This window comes from Myotis yumanensis, unplaced genomic scaffold, assembly GCF_028538775.1.
Source record: "Myotis yumanensis isolate MYYU_CA2020_CCGP unplaced genomic scaffold, mMyoYum1.0.hap1 SCAF_3, whole genome shotgun sequence".
In the NCBI taxonomy this organism is placed as follows: Eukaryota; Metazoa; Chordata; class Mammalia; order Chiroptera; family Vespertilionidae; genus Myotis; species Myotis yumanensis.
Window position 1 is genome coordinate 122877668 of NW_027223754.1, and position 20888 is coordinate 122898555.

The 20888-nt window shown below is 43.9% G+C and overlaps 1 protein-coding gene across 2 annotated transcripts in view; it reads right to left on the reverse strand.

Annotated features, from left to right (window-relative positions):
* Positions 1–20888, reverse strand: part of CRACR2A (calcium release activated channel regulator 2A) — a 138875-nt gene that overhangs the window by 76379 nt on the left and 41608 nt on the right. For both annotated transcript variants that reach the window (XM_070407574.1, XM_070407573.1), the window contains 2 exons: positions 9090–9340; positions 431–542 (listed from right to left, as the gene is read on the reverse strand). In XM_070407574.1, coding sequence (XP_070263675.1) covers positions 431–542; positions 9090–9305 — 328 coding nt within the window. In that variant the 5' untranslated portion in view covers positions 9306–9340. The remainder of the gene's footprint in view (positions 1–430; positions 543–9089; positions 9341–20888) is intronic.

The window sequence follows — 20888 nt, forward strand, 5'->3', positions numbered from 1 at the left end:
CTGATCTCCTGGTTAACCTGGAATGATTGTCCTATTCAAACCCTCTAGCAACTCCTAAACCCCGAGATTCAGCTGGAGTCTGAGTCATCCCACTTTATCGTCCTCTAGTACCAAGGCAGAAATGAGAGGCTAGGAATCTCATCTCAGCTCCCCCTTTCATGCCAGGCCTTCTGCCAGAGCTTCTCTGGATTCCACTTGCCATTCCTGGTGGCAGGGAACTTGGCAATGACAGTGTGGTAAGCACTGAGAGAGCAGTGGTGTGAGCAGCCAAGGAAGACATATGAAAGAGCCACAAAATCCAGAGCCTGAAAATGTCAGGAAGGCAGAAAAGCTTGTGCTCCCAGGACCTGGGATCTGGTGGGCAGGGTGCACTTTCTGTAGGGTTAGGGAGACCCAAACAATGGGGCCCCCCGCATCCATCAGAACTTACTAAACCCAGTGGTGAACTCCTCTGGAGTCAGAAAGCCATTGCCATCAGCATCCAGGGCATCAAACACATCCTCCAAGTCCTCCAGGCTGAGGGGCAACTCTTTATGGAGCCTCTGAAAACAACCCAGACCGCACTGGTTAACATTCATGATCATGGAGGGTGGCCTGGGACCTCCTGCCAAAAAAGGCCCAGACGGGGCCCTGTCCTACAAAAGTCGGAGTGAGCTTCTGAAAACCACTTTACCATTCTTCTCCTCCTTGGAATATTAGAATGTCAACCATTTATTGGGTGCCTACCAAAGTGCTAGGCAATTTGCTAAGTGAGTTATAAGTAAGTATTTAAATATGTATGTATTTCTCAGTATATTTATATACCTCCTATGTTAATATATCTTTGCATTGAATTCTCATGACAACCCTCGGAGGTGGGTGTTATTATCTCCATTTTATAGATGAGGTGTGAAGTTAAATGACCTGTCCCATGGTTCCTAGCCCAGCAGTGGCCAACCTTTTGGACCCACAGACCACCAGTGGTCCGCGGACCACCATTTGGCGACCGCTGCTCCAAAGGTTTCCTTAAACCAGCGGTCGCCAACCTTGCAGACCTCACGGAACGACGTTGCCAGGTGTCAGGTCCAGGTCTGACTCCAAAGCTGGTGCTCCTCACAGCTGTAATGGACCGACTATACCAGAAACTATACAGGACTGAATCCTATTGTGGGGTGATACCCACACAATGTGAGGCTGTCAAGTTAAATGAGCTAACAAATGTAAGGAATATGGCACAGTGCCTGGCCGAGAAAGGAAAAGAGAGAGAGAGAGAGAGAGAGAGAGAGAGAGAGAGAGATTCTGACCAAACAAGGCCACTCGTTGAGTGAATGACAGAAGCAGTTTTGTGCCCAGTTTTTCCCGCTCTGCCTGAGCCCCTTTTCCTCAGCCATGCTACCTCCCTACTGAGATGCGGGTGTGGGTCACACTCACAGAGCTTTCCCTGATGAAGGCCACTCATGTCTCAGGGCCCCAGCACCACATCTGGACACACATTGGTCCTTCAGCTCCGAGTGGGGACTGGATTAGCCCCTTCTTCCCTCTGAGTGACCTGTACCCCTCAGGCCGGTTTATGCTCCACTCTTGCTCCTGCTGGCTCTCAACTAATTCCTGACAGAATGCTAACTGCTGCGGACTTAAGGTAACAATTCCAGAGAACATTTGTGTTTTAAAGGAACCTGGGCAAGATGGTGTGTGAGGTCATAAATAAACGCTGACCTGAGTCCTGAGCTGAGACCAGAACAGAAAGGACCAACTGATGGGATGACGAGCAACGTGGCCTGGTGGGCAGTGGCCCAAGCCAAGGCTAATTTGCATAGTGGAAACAAATGTCCTCTTATACCCTAATAATCTAAGTCTCCAAATGAGGGCTCCCCAAGGAGTTCATTATATATCCCCCCTCCCAGTTAGCCAAAGGACAACTGCACAGAATTCCTGTGAAAGTGGCTGACAGCTGAATGTAATGAACACAGGGCCGCCAGAGGGAGTATATACTCATCTAGACAAAAAAAAAAACACAAAAAACAAAAAACAAAAAAAAAGAAACAACAACAAAAAAAACCTGGCAGGTGTAAAGCCCATAACATAACATGCAAGAATACTTGGCTTGATCCAGTGGCAATCTGCTAGCTGATATGCCATAAAGTTTAATTTGGCAGGTACGTGCATTAGGGAGACTATGATGCATTACAAAGTGGGAAGACAGAATGATGTGAAAGCCATTTAGAAGAATTAAATTAAACATGAATGAGTTTTTGTCTTAAGGAAGGGGAGTGAGGGTGTGTGCAAAAATTCTAGAAGTGCATCTGCTTAGCATACAGCAGAGTCTCTGGTTTACCAGCAGTCCATAAACCAGCCGTCCCAAACGCCGCAGGAAGAGAATGGGGAGTGAGGAATCAGTTTTGCAAGCAGAACGTTTATTAGCTCCGCTGATACAAAAGGCATCACACCGAAGGTGGGGGAAAACCCGAGCTCCTCGCCCATCCAGATTCCAGCCCTTTCTTTGGAAACATCATTCTCCCTCCCCACCGTCAGCCTAGGGTTGCTGGACCTGGTGTGAAATGGAACAGCACACACAGAGCTGAAGCCAGAAAAGGGCTGGAAGGAAACTGCTGAGGTCGGTGGGGTCCTCAGCTCGGCTTTCACCCAAACCACCCACACATGGTAGCTTTTCTCTTGTTAGGATGAGCCAAGAGAAGCTGTTATACCCCACCTTAGGCACTAGTCCTGCATCAGCGGTTCTCAACCTGTGGGTCGCGACCCCTTTGGCGGTCGAACGACCCTTTCACAGGGGTCACCTAAGACCATCCTGCATATCAGATATTTACATTACTATTCACACCAGTAGCAAAATTACAGTTATAAAGTAGCAACGAAAATAATTTTATGGTTGGGTCACAACATGAGGAACTGTATTTAAAGGGCCAGAAGGTTGAGAACCACTGAAAAGCCTCCCGCCACAAATCCTTCCCATTGTCTAATCCCAATCCTCTGTCTACATCTCAAACCCAGTGTCCTCTTCCTGCTGTCAGTGAAGATGGGAGAGCAATATTATATCCTCCAAGTAATTCCCACTCTTCATATCCTGACAAATTCGCACTGAGTGCTTCTTCAGCCTTCTCCGCAAGCCGCACCACGCCAGAGTTCATAACCCCTTTTACCTGAAAAATCCTTTCGTCTTAGTAACTATAATTCTCTTATTTGTCTTTCCTCTCAGAGCCTGCAGCTTATTCTGGTCTTGTTCCCTGGGTACCTAGTGTGCTGTGTCTGGTCAGGATTACTCCTTCCTCTCTGTAAATAACCCTGAGACTTTGAGGTCACAGTAGAGATCAGCACTTGGAGGAAGACCCAGTTTCCCATCCCGGCTCCTGCTGCAGTCCAAGGATCCTCTGGTTAATCATTCTCTCACTCCCTGTCTGCTTACCATCCTACACCTGCCCACCGACCACCACCGTCTATTTGGCCAGCACCACCAGGCACGGCCTTGCAGAGCCCCTGCTTCATTCCCACCCACCCCCACCCCTCCACCCCCCGGCAGGCCAGCAGCAGGGAGGAGACATGGAAGGACATCAGCACACCCTATTCCCTGGCCCAGGGCCCCACCAGCTCCTCAGAATCTGTGACTCCTATAAACACTGGCCCCCCTTCACCACCTTTAAGAAACTCTGAATTGCTGTTTCCCTCTCAGCTCTGGCCTCTCTTGCTCAGGAAGCTCTGTGGCCCCAGGTTCGGCCAGTACACACAGACTCCCCAAACTCATTCTCTCATTCACAGGTCTCACCTGGGCTTGTATTTTACATGCTGTAGATGTGATATCTTGATGAATGTCTGCTCCTTCAGGGGACTCGAAGCTCTGAGAACAGGAACCCCATTCACTTTTCCTCGCTACTGTGACCCCAGGATCCAGCCCCGTGCTGACACACATGGAATATTTAAATATTTGTTGAATAAATGAGTGACTAAGAGTGATCACAGGGATCCTGAACTCCTATTGACACAACGTTGGTCTAGACTCCAGAGCAGCACTACTGTAGGTTCTTATAAATTGCGGAATCCAACCGGGTGCAATCCTGCAGCAGCAGCACCGAGGCCTCGGGCTCCAGGGCCCGGGAAAACACTGTCTTCTGCTGCGCTCAGCCTGACCCCTCTACCTTCTGGGTCACAGCCCATGACATGCCCCGTGAAGCTTGAAGCAAATGTTCGCGCTGCTTTAACCATGTCTCAGGGGACACTCATGAGAGAGAAAATCAGAGGAGCTCCATCCTTAGGGCCAGAATGAAAGTCTCCCTCTTTTGGGGGCTTCCACAGCATCCTGCCCAGACCTCTGTCCCAGCACCAGCCAGGTCTTCCCTGGGGTAGAGCTGAGCTTCCAGAACCAAAGGTTTTCAGGGTGAGAATGTGAGGCCCTGGAGGCAGGATCCACCTTTTTCCTGCTTTGTGGTTTGATGTGCTTGGTTTCGGCTGATTCCTTTGTATAGATAGGGGTTTTCAACCTCTGCACTATTGACATCTTGGAGTGGAGAGTGCTTTGTTGGAGGAGGGGCAGCGGGGGAGAAGCTGTCCTGTTCATTACAGGATATTTAGCAACATCCCTGGACATTACCCAGCAGATGCCAATAGCACCTTCCTCTCCAGTAGTTTCAATCAAAAATGCCTGCAGATATTGCCAAATTTTCTATAAGAGGCAAAATTGCCTTCACTCTCACACACTGATCACAAACAAAAATAGCACCAGCTAGATACATATGGAAGGTGCCTTCTTCAGCAGAAAAGCCCTCTGTTTCTCTCTGAGGAAGGACAGATGACTTGCACTTAAAATCACAGCTTGATGGAGCAGCCACCATGGAAAACAGTATGGCAGTTCCTCAAAAAGCTAAAAATTACTATGTGATCCAGTAATTGTACTTCTGGGCATGTACCCCAAATAATTTAAAGCAGGAACTCAAAGGATATTTATACACCCATGTTCATAGCACTGTTGTTCAAACTCAGAGACATGAAGCAACCCAAGTGTCCATTGACCGGTGAGCAGAGAAACAAAATGAGCATGTGTGTACATGGTACATCATTCAGCCTTAAAAGGAAGAATACCCTGACACATGCTACAATCTGCATGAACCTTGAAGACATTTTGCTAAGTGAACTAAGCAGTCACAAACGGGCAAATGCTGTGTAATTCCCCTTAGATGAGGTAGTAAAATTCATAGACAGAAAGTAGAATGGTGGTTACCCGGAACTGGCGGGGGCGAGGGGGGGGGCGGGGGGGGGGGGGGGAAGGGGAGGGGGATTCAGTGTTTAATGGGCACAGAGATTCTATTTTGCAAGATGAAAAGAGTTCTGGAGACGGATGGTGGTGAAGGCTGCACTGCACAACAAAGTGGGCATATCGAACTATCTGTACCACTGAACTTTACACTTAATTGTTAAAATGGTAAATTTTATGTGATGTACATTTTACCACAATTTTTAAAAATCAGGGTGTGGAGGACACTGGGTCTGGGTTAAGACACAGGGTACAAGTCCCCCTCCCTCCCACCGTGCACCAGAAACACACCAGGTTCTGTCTCAGGGCTCAGTGCCCTCCTGCTCACTTGTTCTCTTCTAATGCTGGGAGGTGCTACAATAGTTCACAGGGGAGGAAGCATGGCCAGAGGGTGACGAGACATACAAACGCACATTGCTAGTAAGTTGCAGATTCAGAATTAACACTCAGGTCAATTTACCAAAAAAAAAAAAAAAAAAAATCTTTAAAAGTCTTCTTGTTAACCTAAATCAGGCGTCAGCTAACTCTTTTTGTAAAGGGCCAGGTAGTACATATTTAGGCTTTGCAGGCCCTCCGGTCTTTGGCACAAACTGCTCAGCTCTGCCTTGGGAGTGAGAGCTGCTGTGGACACTGTGTTCAATACAACTTCACTTGCAAGAACAGCTGCTGGGCCAGATTCGCTTGGTCTGCCAATTCCTACATGATTCTTAACAGTCTGGCTAAGCCAGGAGTTCCAGGCAGTGCTGGGAGGTAGATAACCATTTCACTCCTCTAAAATATCAGGAAAACAGGGTTTTTGAGGCTCTAGGTTTCTTCAGAGAGAACTGCTCCCACCCTGCACACCACTCCCTCCCCCAGATGCAGGAGTCCCTCCGTGCCCTCTCCAGCTTGGCCTTTCATGTCCCTCTGTCCCTGTGAGACAGGACTGGCTCTCACCCTGGGCCCTTGGCCCTCTAGGGCCCTCTGCTTCTCTAGGGGACTGTGCAGACCCCACCCTGAAAAGCAATCTGTACCCCAATTCTGCCTGGAGTGATCCCTTGGAGCCCAGAGAGGTTCCTTGTGGAGGGGAGGGGAGTCTCAGGGGCGATGGGTGGAGCTAAGGACCCTCAATGGCTGCCTAAGCTGTTCCCACAGGTCAGGCTCCACCCCCTCGAGCCTGCAGCAGGATGTCCTCACAAGGAGCCCCTGCCCTCAGTGCAGCTACTTCAGTCCCTCCAGGGACCACTAAGGAGAAAGGCTTCTCCTGGCCCCTGCTCCTTCCCGCCTCAGGGCAGGCAGACTGCCTCCTGCTGGGGCTCCGCCCACGGTGGCCGTGTCCCCCACCTCTCAGATGACTGGGAAGTCCACCTCACACTCTGCACATGGGCTTTTGTTAATCAGGAGAAAGAACAAGAGCACTGGGGAAGGAGCTTAACTCTCCCATTCATTTTTCAAAAGGACAGCGAGCTCTCTGTGGTTTTATTCCAACTCTGCCTCTTCACGGCCTCCTCCAGCCCCTACGTTCTCCATCCCACGTAATCCACAGCCTCTCCTTCCTTGAGAGTCGTTCTCTGTTTTAAAGGGCCTTTCCTAGTGGCCGAATTTCTGTGTGTGAACACTTTGAACTCTTCTCCCTCTGGCTCCCACGAGGCTGTGCTAGGAGCTGATGGTGAGAAGGGTGGTATTGGGCAGGTCCAAGGAGCTGGCCACCAACCAAAGGGGTGATGATGTGGGAGTGACAGGCAGCAGGCAGATATCTGTAGGTTCTGCCCAGGAGAACCACGGGGCACGTGGATTTTACACAGATAGTACGGGGTCAACTATGAGAGGCAACTGCCTTTGTTTCTCTCTTTCCAGCATGTCTTTCTCCAGATGTGACCAGTGGAAGCATCAGAGAGATGGTGCTTAGGTGACATGCTTTGTTCTCTCTCTTGATAGCACTCTCTTAGTCTGAAAATATGAAGAATGTTCAATGCTTCATTGTCCAGAGTTACACAGAAATTTCAAAAAACTAAGGAGCTGATAGAAATAAGTGCCATGAATGCACACGCATCTGCTGGCGAATGCCATCCCCCACCTCCCCACCCCCGCCTGGGTCAGGAGTGAGGAATGAGGGAGGAAGACTAAGGAGGGATATAGCTGAGTTGGTGTCTCTGCACTCGATGTTTCTGACTTCATTCCAAGTCAAACACAAATGATTTCTTTAACGATTTCCACTTGGCAGCTTAGATTCCCCACGCCTCTGCCTCCTTTCATTGAAGAGTGGGTTTCAGTGAAGGTTAACTGGGATCTACACAGTGAGGTGCACTGTGCATGTGACCCAGAATGACCCTCAATAAATGTAAGTTCCCTTTTCCTTGTTTCTAGAAGGGATAAGCAGAAGTTAAGGGCGCCATTGGAACTATGACCACCAAGCACCACTGCCAGACCTGTGAATGAAGTTCACAGACAGGGGTTTGTCACTGGTTTGCCCAAAATACATGAAATCCGGCCTTCTACCTGAAGTGAGGCTTTGGGGATGAGTTTCAGTGACAGACATTTATTGGAGGGTCAATTACTGAAAGCAATTGAACCCACAAGTCTGATCTCACTGTGGGCTTAGCTGGCTCTATTTCCCAGGTCTTTTCCCCTCAATTTGTGCAACTACTGGATGGTGGAGGGGTGCTGGGAGAAGCCAGAATACACCATCCTCTGGGACAGAAGAGAAATACCCGCTCATCTTAGCCTCCACGCCTTGCGACTCACACAAGTGAGCAGCAATGGGATTGATACTAATGAGGTCTACGTTTCATTGTCCAACTTTAGTATATTCTGAAAACCTAGACATTAAAAAAAAGAAAACCTGGCCATTGCAGGTCTTGCTTCTAATAGCATAGCTGGGTTTCCTTCAAAAAATGCTCTTGACAGAGCAAGTGGCGACAAGATGTGGAAAAGAGATGCTTCCATAGAGCTCCAGTGGAGCCTGCATTTTATTTACTCACATCAGGGTGAAATCATGACTGCAGCATAAGAGACTTAAGTGAGACACCAAGAAGAACCAGACCAGGGGTGGGCAAACCATTTCCTAGCTATAAATCAGACATATCCCACTTTTGTATGACCAGTCAACTAAGAATGGCCTTTACATTTTTAAATGGTTGAAAAAATATTAAAAAATATATTTGGTGATGCATGAAAATTATTTAAAATTCAAATTTCAGTGTCCATAAATAAAGTTTCATTGGAACAACGCCACTCTCGTTCATTTACATGTTGCCTATGACGGCTCATGCAGAGCTGGGCAGTCAGAACAGAGGCCACATTGCCCAGAGAGCCTAGAACATATATTCTCTGGCCCTTTACAGACCGTTTGCTGAGCCCCACACTAGCAGATGTGTGCACTGAGGATCTGCACTATCTCTCTCTGGAAATGCTTACAGAAGGGGTTAGTGTGGTTGGGTTTCAGAGAGAGGAACAGACAAGGTGAGCTCCAGAAATGCCTTTCTCTGCGAGCTGCCCCAACACACATGCACCTCTCAGGAAGGACTTCAGCAGAGCTTTAATGTGAAGCAACAAGTTGGTGCCTTTTCACCTGTTTCAGAAGGTTCTTCACCGTCTCTGACATACATCCCTTATAGTGCTATCACCCTCTCCCCAACCCTGGGGAGTTACTGAGTCAGGAAGGGAAATAACCCCCGAGTATGACAGCAAGCAAAGACCAGAAAAATAAGGGAACCCGGAGAGCTTGGACCGATGCCTCCTCCCAGGGCAGAGTTTATGGCCTCTTTTCAGTTAAGGATGGTGCCTCCAAGGGGGCAAGTTGTAACCTGAGACAGGGAGACCCAGGCCATTTGGCTTTCCAGGTGGACAGGCCTGGCCTCGCCCCTCTTACCTGCATATCCCTCCTGGCGATAAAGCCCTTGCCCTCGGCATCACAGGTCTGGAAGAATTCCTGTGCCTTCCTCAGCATGGCTACCTCTGCCAGCACCATCTCCTGTGTCTCCATACACTCCAGGCTGTCCAGGGGGCCCAGGCAGGCCCCATTCCCCTTCGGTCCCCGGGCAGGTCTCTGGGGCCTAGAAACCACTTTCTGGTCAGGGGTAGCCATCCAGGTTTATCAATTACTCCAAGTCTCTTCAGACCCTGAGAATAGAAAATGAGAGAGAGGTGAGTGTGGTGGGGATGAAGTGAGGCTGAGAAAGAATAAAGGGGACGAGAGAGAAGCACGGAACTGCTTACCAATGTGCCCAGCATCTCTTAGCAACCACCTCTTAATTAGCAGAAGCTCGGACAAGGGAAAGTGTGCCATGATCACTAATTGATCAGCCAGCCCATCAAAGAGAAAAGAGAAGAGCAGGTAAAGAAAACAGACACTTCCAGATTGAAAGAAAATGGGTAGAGGAAGCCTGAAAATAATTTCTCCCAATTTAAACAAACAACAAAACAGATTCTGATAGACCAGATTCTGAATGCTTACTTGTAGGCAGGCACCAGGCAATGGTCTCTCTCTATACATCATCATTTATTTCTCTCATCTCTCTGAAATAGATCTTATCATCTCTATTTTATTGAGGCTCAGAGAGGTTGAGTGACTTGCCAAGGCCACACAGCAGTTTGTACAAATTTGTGATTTAAATGCAAGGTCATCTAACTTGTATTTGCTATTAATCCCACACTGTCCTGACTCCTCCTGAGCCAATGTTGCAGGGCTCCCCTCACTCAGATGCACTCTCTCCTATATCACTCACAACCAACAAGTTCTTGGTGAGCGCTTAGGCTCTGCCACAGACCCATGGAGGCCATGATGGCTGGATGAGAAAGTGCACCCTGTCCTCAACGAGCTTCCTGTTGTACTGGACTTCCCAGGCCTGGTTTCTGGGATTTGTGATTCTGTCTTCAGCCAATGTAGAATCACAAATCACAGACCTCAGTCAGGTGTGTGTGTGTGTGTGTGTGTGTGTGTGTGTGTGCACTTTTGTTAATCCTCACCCAAGGGTAGTTTTCATTGATTTTTAGAGAAAGTGGAAGGAAGGCAGAGAGACAGAGAGAGAAACATCAATGTGAGAGAGACACATCGATTGATTACCATCCAGGTTTGTCAATCCAGGGCCAGGGATCAAGCCTGCAACCTAGGTACATGCCCTTGACCAGAATCAAACCCAGGACCCTTCAGACCGCAGGCTGATACTCTCTCCACTGAGCCAAACCGGCTGGGGCTCAATGAGGTTCTTAAAGCCCCTCAAGGAGTTTTTTCCAGAAGGTTCAGTGCAATGTGATGTCATAGAAGTTGGGACAAAACCTGGCTTCCAGTCTGGACTGCACTGCGACTTACGAGACCTTGAACAAGTCACCTGTCTGGGCCTCAGTTTCCCCATCTGTACAATTAGAAGACCGGGCCTGCTTGTCTTTAAAGGACTTTCTCGCTCTAACAGTCTGGAAGTCTGACATTTCAATATAATTACATGTTTTTCATGAAAAACTGGGTTAATATGATAAAAGAAAATAGCAATATCCTTGGATTTTTCCATCTGAACTTTTGAGAAGTAGACTAGGTCTAAATTTCAAATGTATGACAATATTTGAATTTAAAAATATAGCTATGCACTGTAATGCACTTTATGGGAAAATAGAGAAAGTGAAGTCCTAAACCACATTTCCTATGACCATGGTCAGAATAAAGGCAGAAAATTACTGTATCACCAGGTGGGTTTCTCTGACTATTAGAGTCTGGGCCTGTGGCTCAGCTACAGCATGACTCCAAAGTCATCTATTATTTCCGTCAACACCTTCCATCTGTGAGATTTGTCCAGAGACATGGGCCTGGAGCTGGATGACTGCCTCGGCCCCAGGAATGGAGTCCGTGGAACAGAGCCGGGACAAGGCAGAGCAGGCTCCCCTTCTCTCTGTGCTCGGGTTGAGCAAGGAACTCCCACCTTCACACCTCTGACCAGCCCCTCACTCGGGAAATGGTCTTTCCTTCATCCCTACATGTGCACGTGGGCTGTCACCTGATCAGAGGCAGATTTCACATTTTTATTCTGTCTTTTCCCGGGGGAACTGCCTTGCACGTAAGTCCCCAGAGAGCAGGGCTGTGTCTGCAAGGCTTATTTATGTGCACTGCCTGGTACATCTACGTGCAATGCTGAGCTCAGGGAGGGCTTTTGGATAATGATAGTGGTGCTATCTGAGCTTCTGTAAATACACAGCATGAGCAAAGCAGCTGTGGTCTTCCTGATGTCTGCAAGGTCTCATCCCACCTGCTGTCCCAGACACAAGGCTAATAAAACCTGTCATTCCCAGGCCCTTAACCTATTTCATCCTATTGAAACCTGACATCCTTCCATAAGGTACATAGGATTAGGATTCCTGTCAAACAGATGAGGAAACTGACTTTGGGATAGGTTTAGTAACTCAGATCAAGGTCTAGTATAGTTAGAGACTCATGTACTTTATCACATTGCCTTCCTATCATAGGTCTCAGCTGTGGGCCTGCTCATCACAGTCTACACATCCCCAACTGATAACAACCTAAGTCACCTCCCAGGGGCATGCTCATCATTTTAATATTTTTCATTCATTCATTCATTCATTCATTCATTCATATCTATTGATTACCGCATAGCAGGCTCTGAGCTAACATTGAGAAATGGAAACATGAATAAAACATGGTCTCCAACCTTAATGAGTAAGTGTCTGTGGGATTTTAGTCATGGCGACTGGCCATGAAGGAAGGTATTTTGGATTGGGTCCCTCCTTCATACCCTTCAAAACAGACTATCTAGCAATCATCTACTACTGACCCACTGTGTGACTTAAGTGAGTCCCTGAACCATCCTGGGCATAGGAATTAGTAAAGATGATCTCTCAGTTCCAGGTCTGACTCTCTCTGGGTCTCTGCCTTCCCCGGCCCATGTCATAGGTGATGCATGGTATAAAAGAGCCTATGTAATATTTCTAAGGAAGCCAGCTATGAATAAGGGTAGGTAGGTACCTTGTCTTATTTGATTTAAACCCCAGATCCTAGCCCTGAATATGGCATAGAGTAGGTGCTACTTGCTTGTTTGCAGAAGACCAATCTTGCTAAATTCTTTGCAAGTCCTGAAAACATTCGTATTTCAGTCAGGTAGCTCTATATCCAGGATTCTTAAGTCTCATAAAGAGTAAGTCCAGACTTCTGTTTCCAGAAAAGATGGAGTAACAGAAACTGTATTCAACCTTCCAGTTGAAATAATAAAAAATCCAGACAAAATATATATTTATAATGGTCTTCATCATGCTGGATATTAGGCAATGAAAGACAGTGCTGAGACTAGGGTAAATTGAATGAGGCCCTAAAGTGCAAAATTAAAAGAGGCATTTATTCTCAGTTGCTAGCCCTGTACAATGGGGCCTTGACTTACGAGTGTCCCAACTAACGAGTTTTTTGAGATACCAGCCTTAACGAGCTCGGTCTCAGAACAAATTAAACTCGTAAGTCAAGGCCCCACTGTATTTGCACAGCTCTGTATCTTCTTAAGACTGAGGTAAAAAATTTAAAGGGGATCCAAAATGTAAAAAGGAATCCACTTTCAAACTATGTATCCAAGAGTGTTTATCATCTAAAATTTTCACTGTAGGGGCTGTACTCACCTCACACTAAGCCAAGCCCTGCTCCTGAGAGGTGGAAAACAAACAATATAAGTCCCATTGTTGCCTGAAGAGTTTCTCTGTCATGGCACAGGAAGGGGTAACCCAGGCAGAGCCTGGAAACTCCCTAAGTTGAGAAAACCCAACTGTATGCTGCCTAAAAGAAATGCACTTTAAACATAAAGACACAAATAGGTTAAAAGTTAAAAGTTGGAAAAATATATATATACCATGTTAACACTAGTCAAGAGAAAGCTGAATATTAATTAATAGGCAGACAATGTAGGTTCTAGAACAAAGAATATTAATGAAGATAAAGTCATTTCATAATGATAGAGAAGTCAATTCATCAAAAGAAAGTAACAGTCCTAAACATTTATGTACCTGACAACTGGATTTTAAGATGATGAAGTAAAAACTGATTGATAGAACTGCAAGGAGAAAGACACAAATCCACAATTTTATTCAAATATTTCAATGCCCCTATATCAATAATTAATAAAACAAGTAGGCAGAAATCTGTTAAAAACACAGAAGATTTAATTAAACAACACTGTCAACTAATTGACATTTATAGAACACTCCACTTAACAACAGTTGAATACACTTTCATTTCAAGTGCACATGGAATATTCTGGTCCATAAAACAAGTTTCAATAAATTTAAAAGGATTCAAGTCATAAAAGTATGTGCTCTGATTTTAGTGGAATTACATTAGTACCAATAATAGAACAACTTCTGGGAAATCCTCAAATATGTGGAAACTATGAACCTCACTTCTGAATTAACCCATGGGTCAAAGAAGAAATGAAAAGGAAAATTAAAAAGTATTTTGAGCTAAATGAACATGAAAGCACAATACTTTATATCAAAATTTGTAGGATATTGCTAAAGCAGTACTCAAGAAAAAATTTTTATAGCACTAAACACATATATAAGAAAAAAGCAAAAGGCCTCAAATCAATTACCTCAGCTTATACCCTAAGAAACTAGAGAAAGAAGAGCAAATTAAACCCAAAATAAGGGGGAAAATAATAAAGATCAGAGCAGAAATCAATAAAATAGAAAGCAATAAAGAAAAACAGAGAAAACTTAAACTAAAATCTGGTTCTTTAAAAGCAGTAAAGAGAGAAGACCCAAATTACAATATCAGAAATTTGAAAGATAAAAGCATTACAAATTTTACAGACATTGAAAGGCTAATAAGGAAATATTATGAACAGCTTTATAACAATAAACTTGACAATTTAGAGGAAATGGACAAATTCCTTGAAAAACATTAGATATCAAAAAAGAAATAGATGATAGCCATTCTCTCAAGAATGAGGTGATACCTCATTGTCGTTTTAATTTGCATCTCTCTGATGACTAGTGACTTTGAGCATTTTTACATATGGCTGTTGGTCATCAATGTGCCTATTTAGGTCCTTTGCCAATTTTTAAATTGGATTGTTTGTCTTCCTTTTGTTAAGTTCTATGAGTTCCTTATGTATTTTAGAAATTAACTCCTTATGAGATGTAACATTGGCAAATACATTCTCCCACACAGTGGGCTCCCTTTTCATTTTGTTGATGGTTTCTTTTGCTGTGCAGAAGTTTTTTATTTTGATGAAGTCCCATGTGTTTATTTTCTCTTTAGTTTCCCTTGCTCTAGGAGATGTATTGGCAAACATATTGCTACAAGAGATGTCTGAGATTATGCTGCCTATGGTTTCTTCCAAGATTTTTATGGTTTCACATCTTACATTTAAGTTCTTTATCCATTTTGAATATATTTTTGTGTATAGTATAAGTGGGTGGTCTAGTTTCTTTTTTTTTTTTTATGTACCTGTTCAATTTTCTCAACACCATTTATTGAAGAGACTATTTTTACTCCATTGTATGCTCTTGCTTCTTTTGTCAAATATTAATTGAGCAAAGTGGGTTAGGTCAATTTCTGGGTCCTCTGTTCTGTTCCATTGATCTACAAACCTGTTCTTGTGCCACTATCAGGCTGTTTTGAGTACAGTGACTTTGTAGTATAACCTGACATCTGGTATTGTGATCCCTCCAACTTGGTTCTTTCTCAAGATTGCCATGGCTATTTGGTGACAATGAGGTATCATCTCATACCTGTCAGAATGGCTATCATCAACAAATCAACAAATGACAAGTACTGGCAAGGATATGGAGTAAAGGAAGCCCTAGTACACTGTTGGTAGGAATGCCGACTGGTGCAGCCACTATGGAAAACAAGTATGGAGTTTCCTCAAAAAAAAAAAAAAAAATGGAACTGCCATTTGACCCAGTAATCCCACTTCTAGGAATATATCCTAAGAAACTTGAACACCCGTCAGAAAGAATATATGTACCCCTATGTTCATAGCATCGTTATTTACAATAGCTAAGATCTGGAAATAGCCCAAGTAACCATCAGTAGATGAGTGGATAAAAAAACTGTGGTACATTTATATCATGGAATATTATGCAGATGTAAAAAAGAAGGATCTCTTACCACTTGGGACAGCATGGAGGGACCTGGAGAGTATTATGCTTAGTGAAATAAGTCAGTCAGAAAAAGATAAGTATCACATGATCTCACTCATTTGTGGAATCTCATGAACAAGAAGATCCAGAAACAGAAGCATGGAAATGACTGACAAAGCTCAGAAGGAAGGTGGGGGTGGGAAGAGATTAATTGGGGAACTTATATGCATATATATTGGGGTGAATGCCTGAGAGGGAGGGATGCAAGTTAGAGGGGTCAATAGGGGAAAAAAGAGGGACATCTATAATACTATCAACATCTATCAACAATAAAGATAAATTAAACATAAATAAATAAAAGACGAAGAGAAAAAAGAAATAGATAACATGAATGAAAGAAATAGATAACATGAATAAACTATATCTATTTTAAAAATTAACCTGACAGTTAAAAATCTTTCTACAAAAAGCTGAGAGGCTCAGATGGCTACAATGATGAATTCTACCAAATATTAAAAGAAAAGCGAATACCAATTCTATGCAAACTCTTTCAAAAAATTGAAGAAGATAAAATAGTTCCTAACATATTCTATGAGGCCAATATTATCCTGATACCAAAACTGGACAAAGACATTACTAGCAAAGAAAAATACAGGCCAATATCCCCCGTGAATATAGATGTAAAAATTCTTTAGAAAATGTTAAAAGATTGAAACCAACACCATATATAAAACAAATAATACATCCTGATCAAGGGTAGTTTTATCTAAGTAATGCAAGAATGGTTTAACATTTGAAAATCAATAACATCATTCACCAAATTAACAACCTAAAAAAGACAAACATTATGATCATCTCAATAGATGCAGAAAAAGCTTGACAAAACCCAACAGCCACTCTGGGTGAAAGCTCTCAGAAAACAAGGAATGTAAAGGAGGATTGTCCAACCTGAAAAGGAGCACCTATCAAAAAACCAACAGCTAACATCATACTTCATCATGAAAAACCAAATACTTTCCTCTATGATCAAGAAAAGGATAAGAATGTCTGCTCTTACCACTTTCTATTCAACATTGTGTTGGAGAGTCCAGCCTCCAAGGCAAGGATAGGGCAAGAAAACCCCCCAAAAGATCTAGATTGGAAAGGAAGAAGTAAATTGTCTTTATTCCTAGATATTAATGTTTATGTGGAAAATCTGATAAAGTCCACAAAAAGTTACTGGAACTAATCTGTGACTTTGGCAAATTCAAAGGATACAAGTGCTCTATATAAAAATCAATTATATTTCTGTAATAAAAAGTTGAAATGAAAATATCACTTACAATAGCATAAAAATATGAAATACTTAGGGATATATATGGCAAAATGTGTAATACCTATTCATTGAAAGCTACAAAATATTGATAAGAGAAATTAAAGAAAACAGAAGTAAATGGAGATATATGCATGTCCACGAATTGGAAGACTCCATACTAAGATGCCATTTCTCCCTAAATTCAGGTATAGATTCATCTCAATCCCAATCAAAATCCCAGCAGGGATAGAGACTGACAAGCCACTCTAAAATTTGTATGGAAATACAAATAAAGATAAATTTAGAATAGCCAAAATAGTTTTGAAAAATAACAAAACTGGAAGACTAACACTGCTTGATTTCAAGACATGAATCTATAGTAATCAAGGTAGTGTGGAATCAGCATCAAGACAGAAAAATAGATACATGGCATAGAATACAGAATAGAGAATCCAAAAACAGATTTGACAAACATGCAAAGTCAATCCAGCAGAGAAAGCATAATCTTTTCAGTAAATGGTACTAGAATAATTGGATATCTATTTGCAAAAGAATTTCAATTTGTACATTATGCCACATACAAAAATTGACTCAAAATGGATCACAGACCTAAATGTAAAATCAAAATATATAAAACCTCAAGAATATCTTTGTGACACCAATAATTCGGATTTTATTAAAATTTTAAATTTCTGCTCTTTAAAAGATGCCATTTAAGCTATAGACTGGGAGAAAACATTTGCAAAGCACATATCTAATAGAGTATTTTGATTCAGTTTATATAAAGAACTCTCAAAACTCATAAGAAGATAAAGAACTCAATTTTTAAAATGGGCAGAACATTTGAACAGGCACTTGATATATAGATATCAAATAACTACATGAAAATGTTCAACATCATTAGTCATAAGGGAAATACAACTTAAACTGCAACAAAATACCACCACACTTATTGGAATAGCTAAAAGGAACAAGATTGACCATACCAAGTCTTGGCAAGGATGTGGCACAATTGGGTGGCACTCTCTTACACTGCAGGGCAGAATGTAGAATGGTATAATCCCTTTGGAAAACATTTATCAGTTTCATTAAGAAGTCAAACAAACTTCTACCCAATGATCCAGTCACCCCACTTCTAAATATTTTATCCAAGAGAATCAAAGCATATGTCCATACAAAGACTTGCACATGAATGTTTATAAAAGCTTTAGCTATAGTAACCAAAACAACAGAAATGCTCACCAGCAGAGTGGGAAACAAATTGTGTTGTGTGCATACAATGGAATGCTACTCCCAGGAAAGGGAAGGCACTATTGATTGACCCAAGCAACAAAATAATCATGTGAATGAATGAAGCCAGACAAAAAAGAGTACTAGTACTGGTACATATTATTTGATTTAATGTATATAAAATTATAAAAAAATGAAGACAATCTATAGTGACAGAAAAGAGATAAGGAAGGAGAAGGGTGAATAAGAGGGATTGCAAATGAATTAAGAGGAAACTTTTTTGGGGGGTGTGAATATATTCGCAATCTTAATTGTGGGAGATATGTGTATATGTGTATATATATATATACATATATATATACATATATACAAATATATATCAAAATTTATCAAATTATGTCAATAGCTCAATAAATGTATTTAAAAAGAATACCATAGGTCCAGGCCAGAACCTTCTTATGTCCTCCAGGACTTGCAAATCCAGCCCTGCCTATTGTACTTCATCTCAGGAGCTTGATTCCTCCTTTTACATTCAATCTAACAAGCAGGGAACGACTGAAAATTAAGTATTTTCCCTGTGAAAACTCTCAGTCCCTCCTCTGAAAAAAGGGGAGCAGGCAGAGCCCCTCCTGAAGCCCATTCCATGGTGAGTTCAGCCCCTTTCCTCTTACTCCTTGGCTGGTCTTGGCCTGCAATCTTTGCACAGCACCTGTGGGTCTTCCAAAGGGAATGGAAGACAAAACAACAGAAGCGATCTCCTTTCAACTCAAAAGAAAGTGGAAGCTCAGTGATACGCTCTGTGGTCTCCCATTTGGATGGAGCCCAGGATGTCCTGACTCAGAGCTGGAGACAGCTTTCTGTTTCAAAGAGTTGTCAGAGCAGCAGACAGCATTTCTACAAAAGGGAAGTGGTGGGGTGTGGTCCAAGGCCAAGGGAAAGGGCCATCACTTTCACGACGAGGACAGAGAAACTGCTTTTATGAAAATTGAATTTATTGGGTGACAGTGGTTAATAAAATGATACAGGTTTCAGGAGTACAATTCTATAATACATCATCCATATACTGTATCGTGTCTATCCCACCCCAAGTCACGTCTCTTTCCATCACCACTTATCCCTCCTTTATCCTCTCCTGCTTCCCCACCCCTTATATGATTTCACTTACATGTGGAATCTAATGAAGAAAAGAAACTAACACACAAAATAGAAACAGACTCAGAGCTATCAAAGGGGAAGCGAGGCTGGGTGAAAAAGGTGAAAGGATTAAGAAAAAAAACAAACCTACAAACAGACAACAGTATGGTCAGAGAAACTACTGTTTATCTGCCTGTCCCTCAGAGCAGACCACTCTTCTCCCCACCAGAATGAGTCCATAAAAGTCTTTGAACACAGATGGAAGTTATCTAGCCCTCAACCATTTCCAGGAACATTTCCCAGACTTCCAAAGTAATTCTAAGATCAAGCCTAAGCCCTTCCTAAGGTTTCTAAGCTAATTTCCCCCTCACTCTAGGCTCAGCAGAGATGGGGAACAGCTGGTAGCTCCCTCCATGCCACATCCCTTGCAAACTTGAAAGCGGCTACTAATCCACCCTGATCTCCCTTGCATCTCTCCCGCAGCACACAGTTAGGAAATCAAAAGCCTCACAGCATCTTTGGGATCCATCAGATCTCCGTGATTACCCAGCTCCCGTGGAGGGATGCTCCCTAGGCAGCATCAGCCCAAGTCTCTACCATTAGCTCTGAGTTGGCTGTCACACGAAGGCAGAGACAGGTGAGTCTTGTCAAAATGCAGAGGGGGCAGGAGGGTTGCTGCTGGAAGGGTTCCAAAAGCAGCTCCAGTAAGAATGAGTGTGAGATACAAAGAATGGTGCCTGGTGGGCCACAGAGTGGTAAGGTCACCCTCTCAAAGGTGCTTGCATACACTTGCCCCTTGGTATGGGCTGGCGGGGCACATGGCCCTCCTGGTGGCCTGTGGTGGGTGACATTATACCACCAAGTCCCATGCAGCCGGGGCAGCCAATGGGAGATTGATGGGCTTCTTCATTGTATCCCTCATATAATTTTTTTTGTTTGTTTTTGTTGCTTTTTGTTTATTAGTTTGTTAGGTTAGAATTTGATCTGGGGTGTAGGGTTTGAGTTCTACAGAAATAAGAATAGTAACAAGAGCTCACACTCCTAAGGTACCATCCCACCCTCATGTCACAGGTGAGGAAAGAGGCTCAGGGAGCTGAAGAAACCTGTTTGTGGCCACATGGCTGGTGCCCCAGGTGGTCTGGCATCTGGCCTTGGAGTCTGTGTTCTTATCCCCCAGTAAGAGGCCTATCAGAGAAGGGTGGGATTTGCCAAAAGCCCCCCACCACCACGTGTCAAAGAAGCACATGGCAATCTCACAGGGAACAGGGAAGGTCTGGTTTCCAGACTGGCCTGGCTCCTGTGCTGACACTTGAGCAGTGGAGGGGGAGAGGAGAGTTGGGAGGGGGGGTTGGAAGGGGTGGAGAGAGGAGGCCCCTGAAGAAGCAGCTTGGCCACTCTGCCCTCCCTGAGAAGATCCTCACACCTGCCTCTCTGCCTTGGTCCCAGCAGAGGGTCCACCCAGAGATATGGGGACGGGGAGGGGCAAGGGCATGAACAGCAGCCAGGCCACCTATGGAACCCAGAGGTTTGGTTAAAGCACTTTTCCCCCACGTACTAAGATGGATTTAAAACATACCTTTTTGTGGGGGGGTTCAATTCAACCCTTAACAGGTAATGTCACAGAATACCTTGAGACAAAGATTTCAGTCAAAGTGGTTTGTCTGGGGAGAGGAAAGGGGAGGGGAGGGGAGGGGAGGGGAGGGGAGGGGAGGGAAGGGGAGACTTTTGGAAAGCACTGTGCCATCCTTGAGCTTAATCCCAGGATACTCTGCAGCTTGGTGTACACCACATGTCTCAATGATCCAACCCCAGGGGCAAAGAAGCTGGGGTATTTATATATCAACCCTATCAGTCACTGGGTGCGGGCTGCTCCTGGGGGCATTAATTCCCCGCACTCCACTTTGTTATGTGTGGAGTGGGTGCAGGAAAGACCCAGGCAAA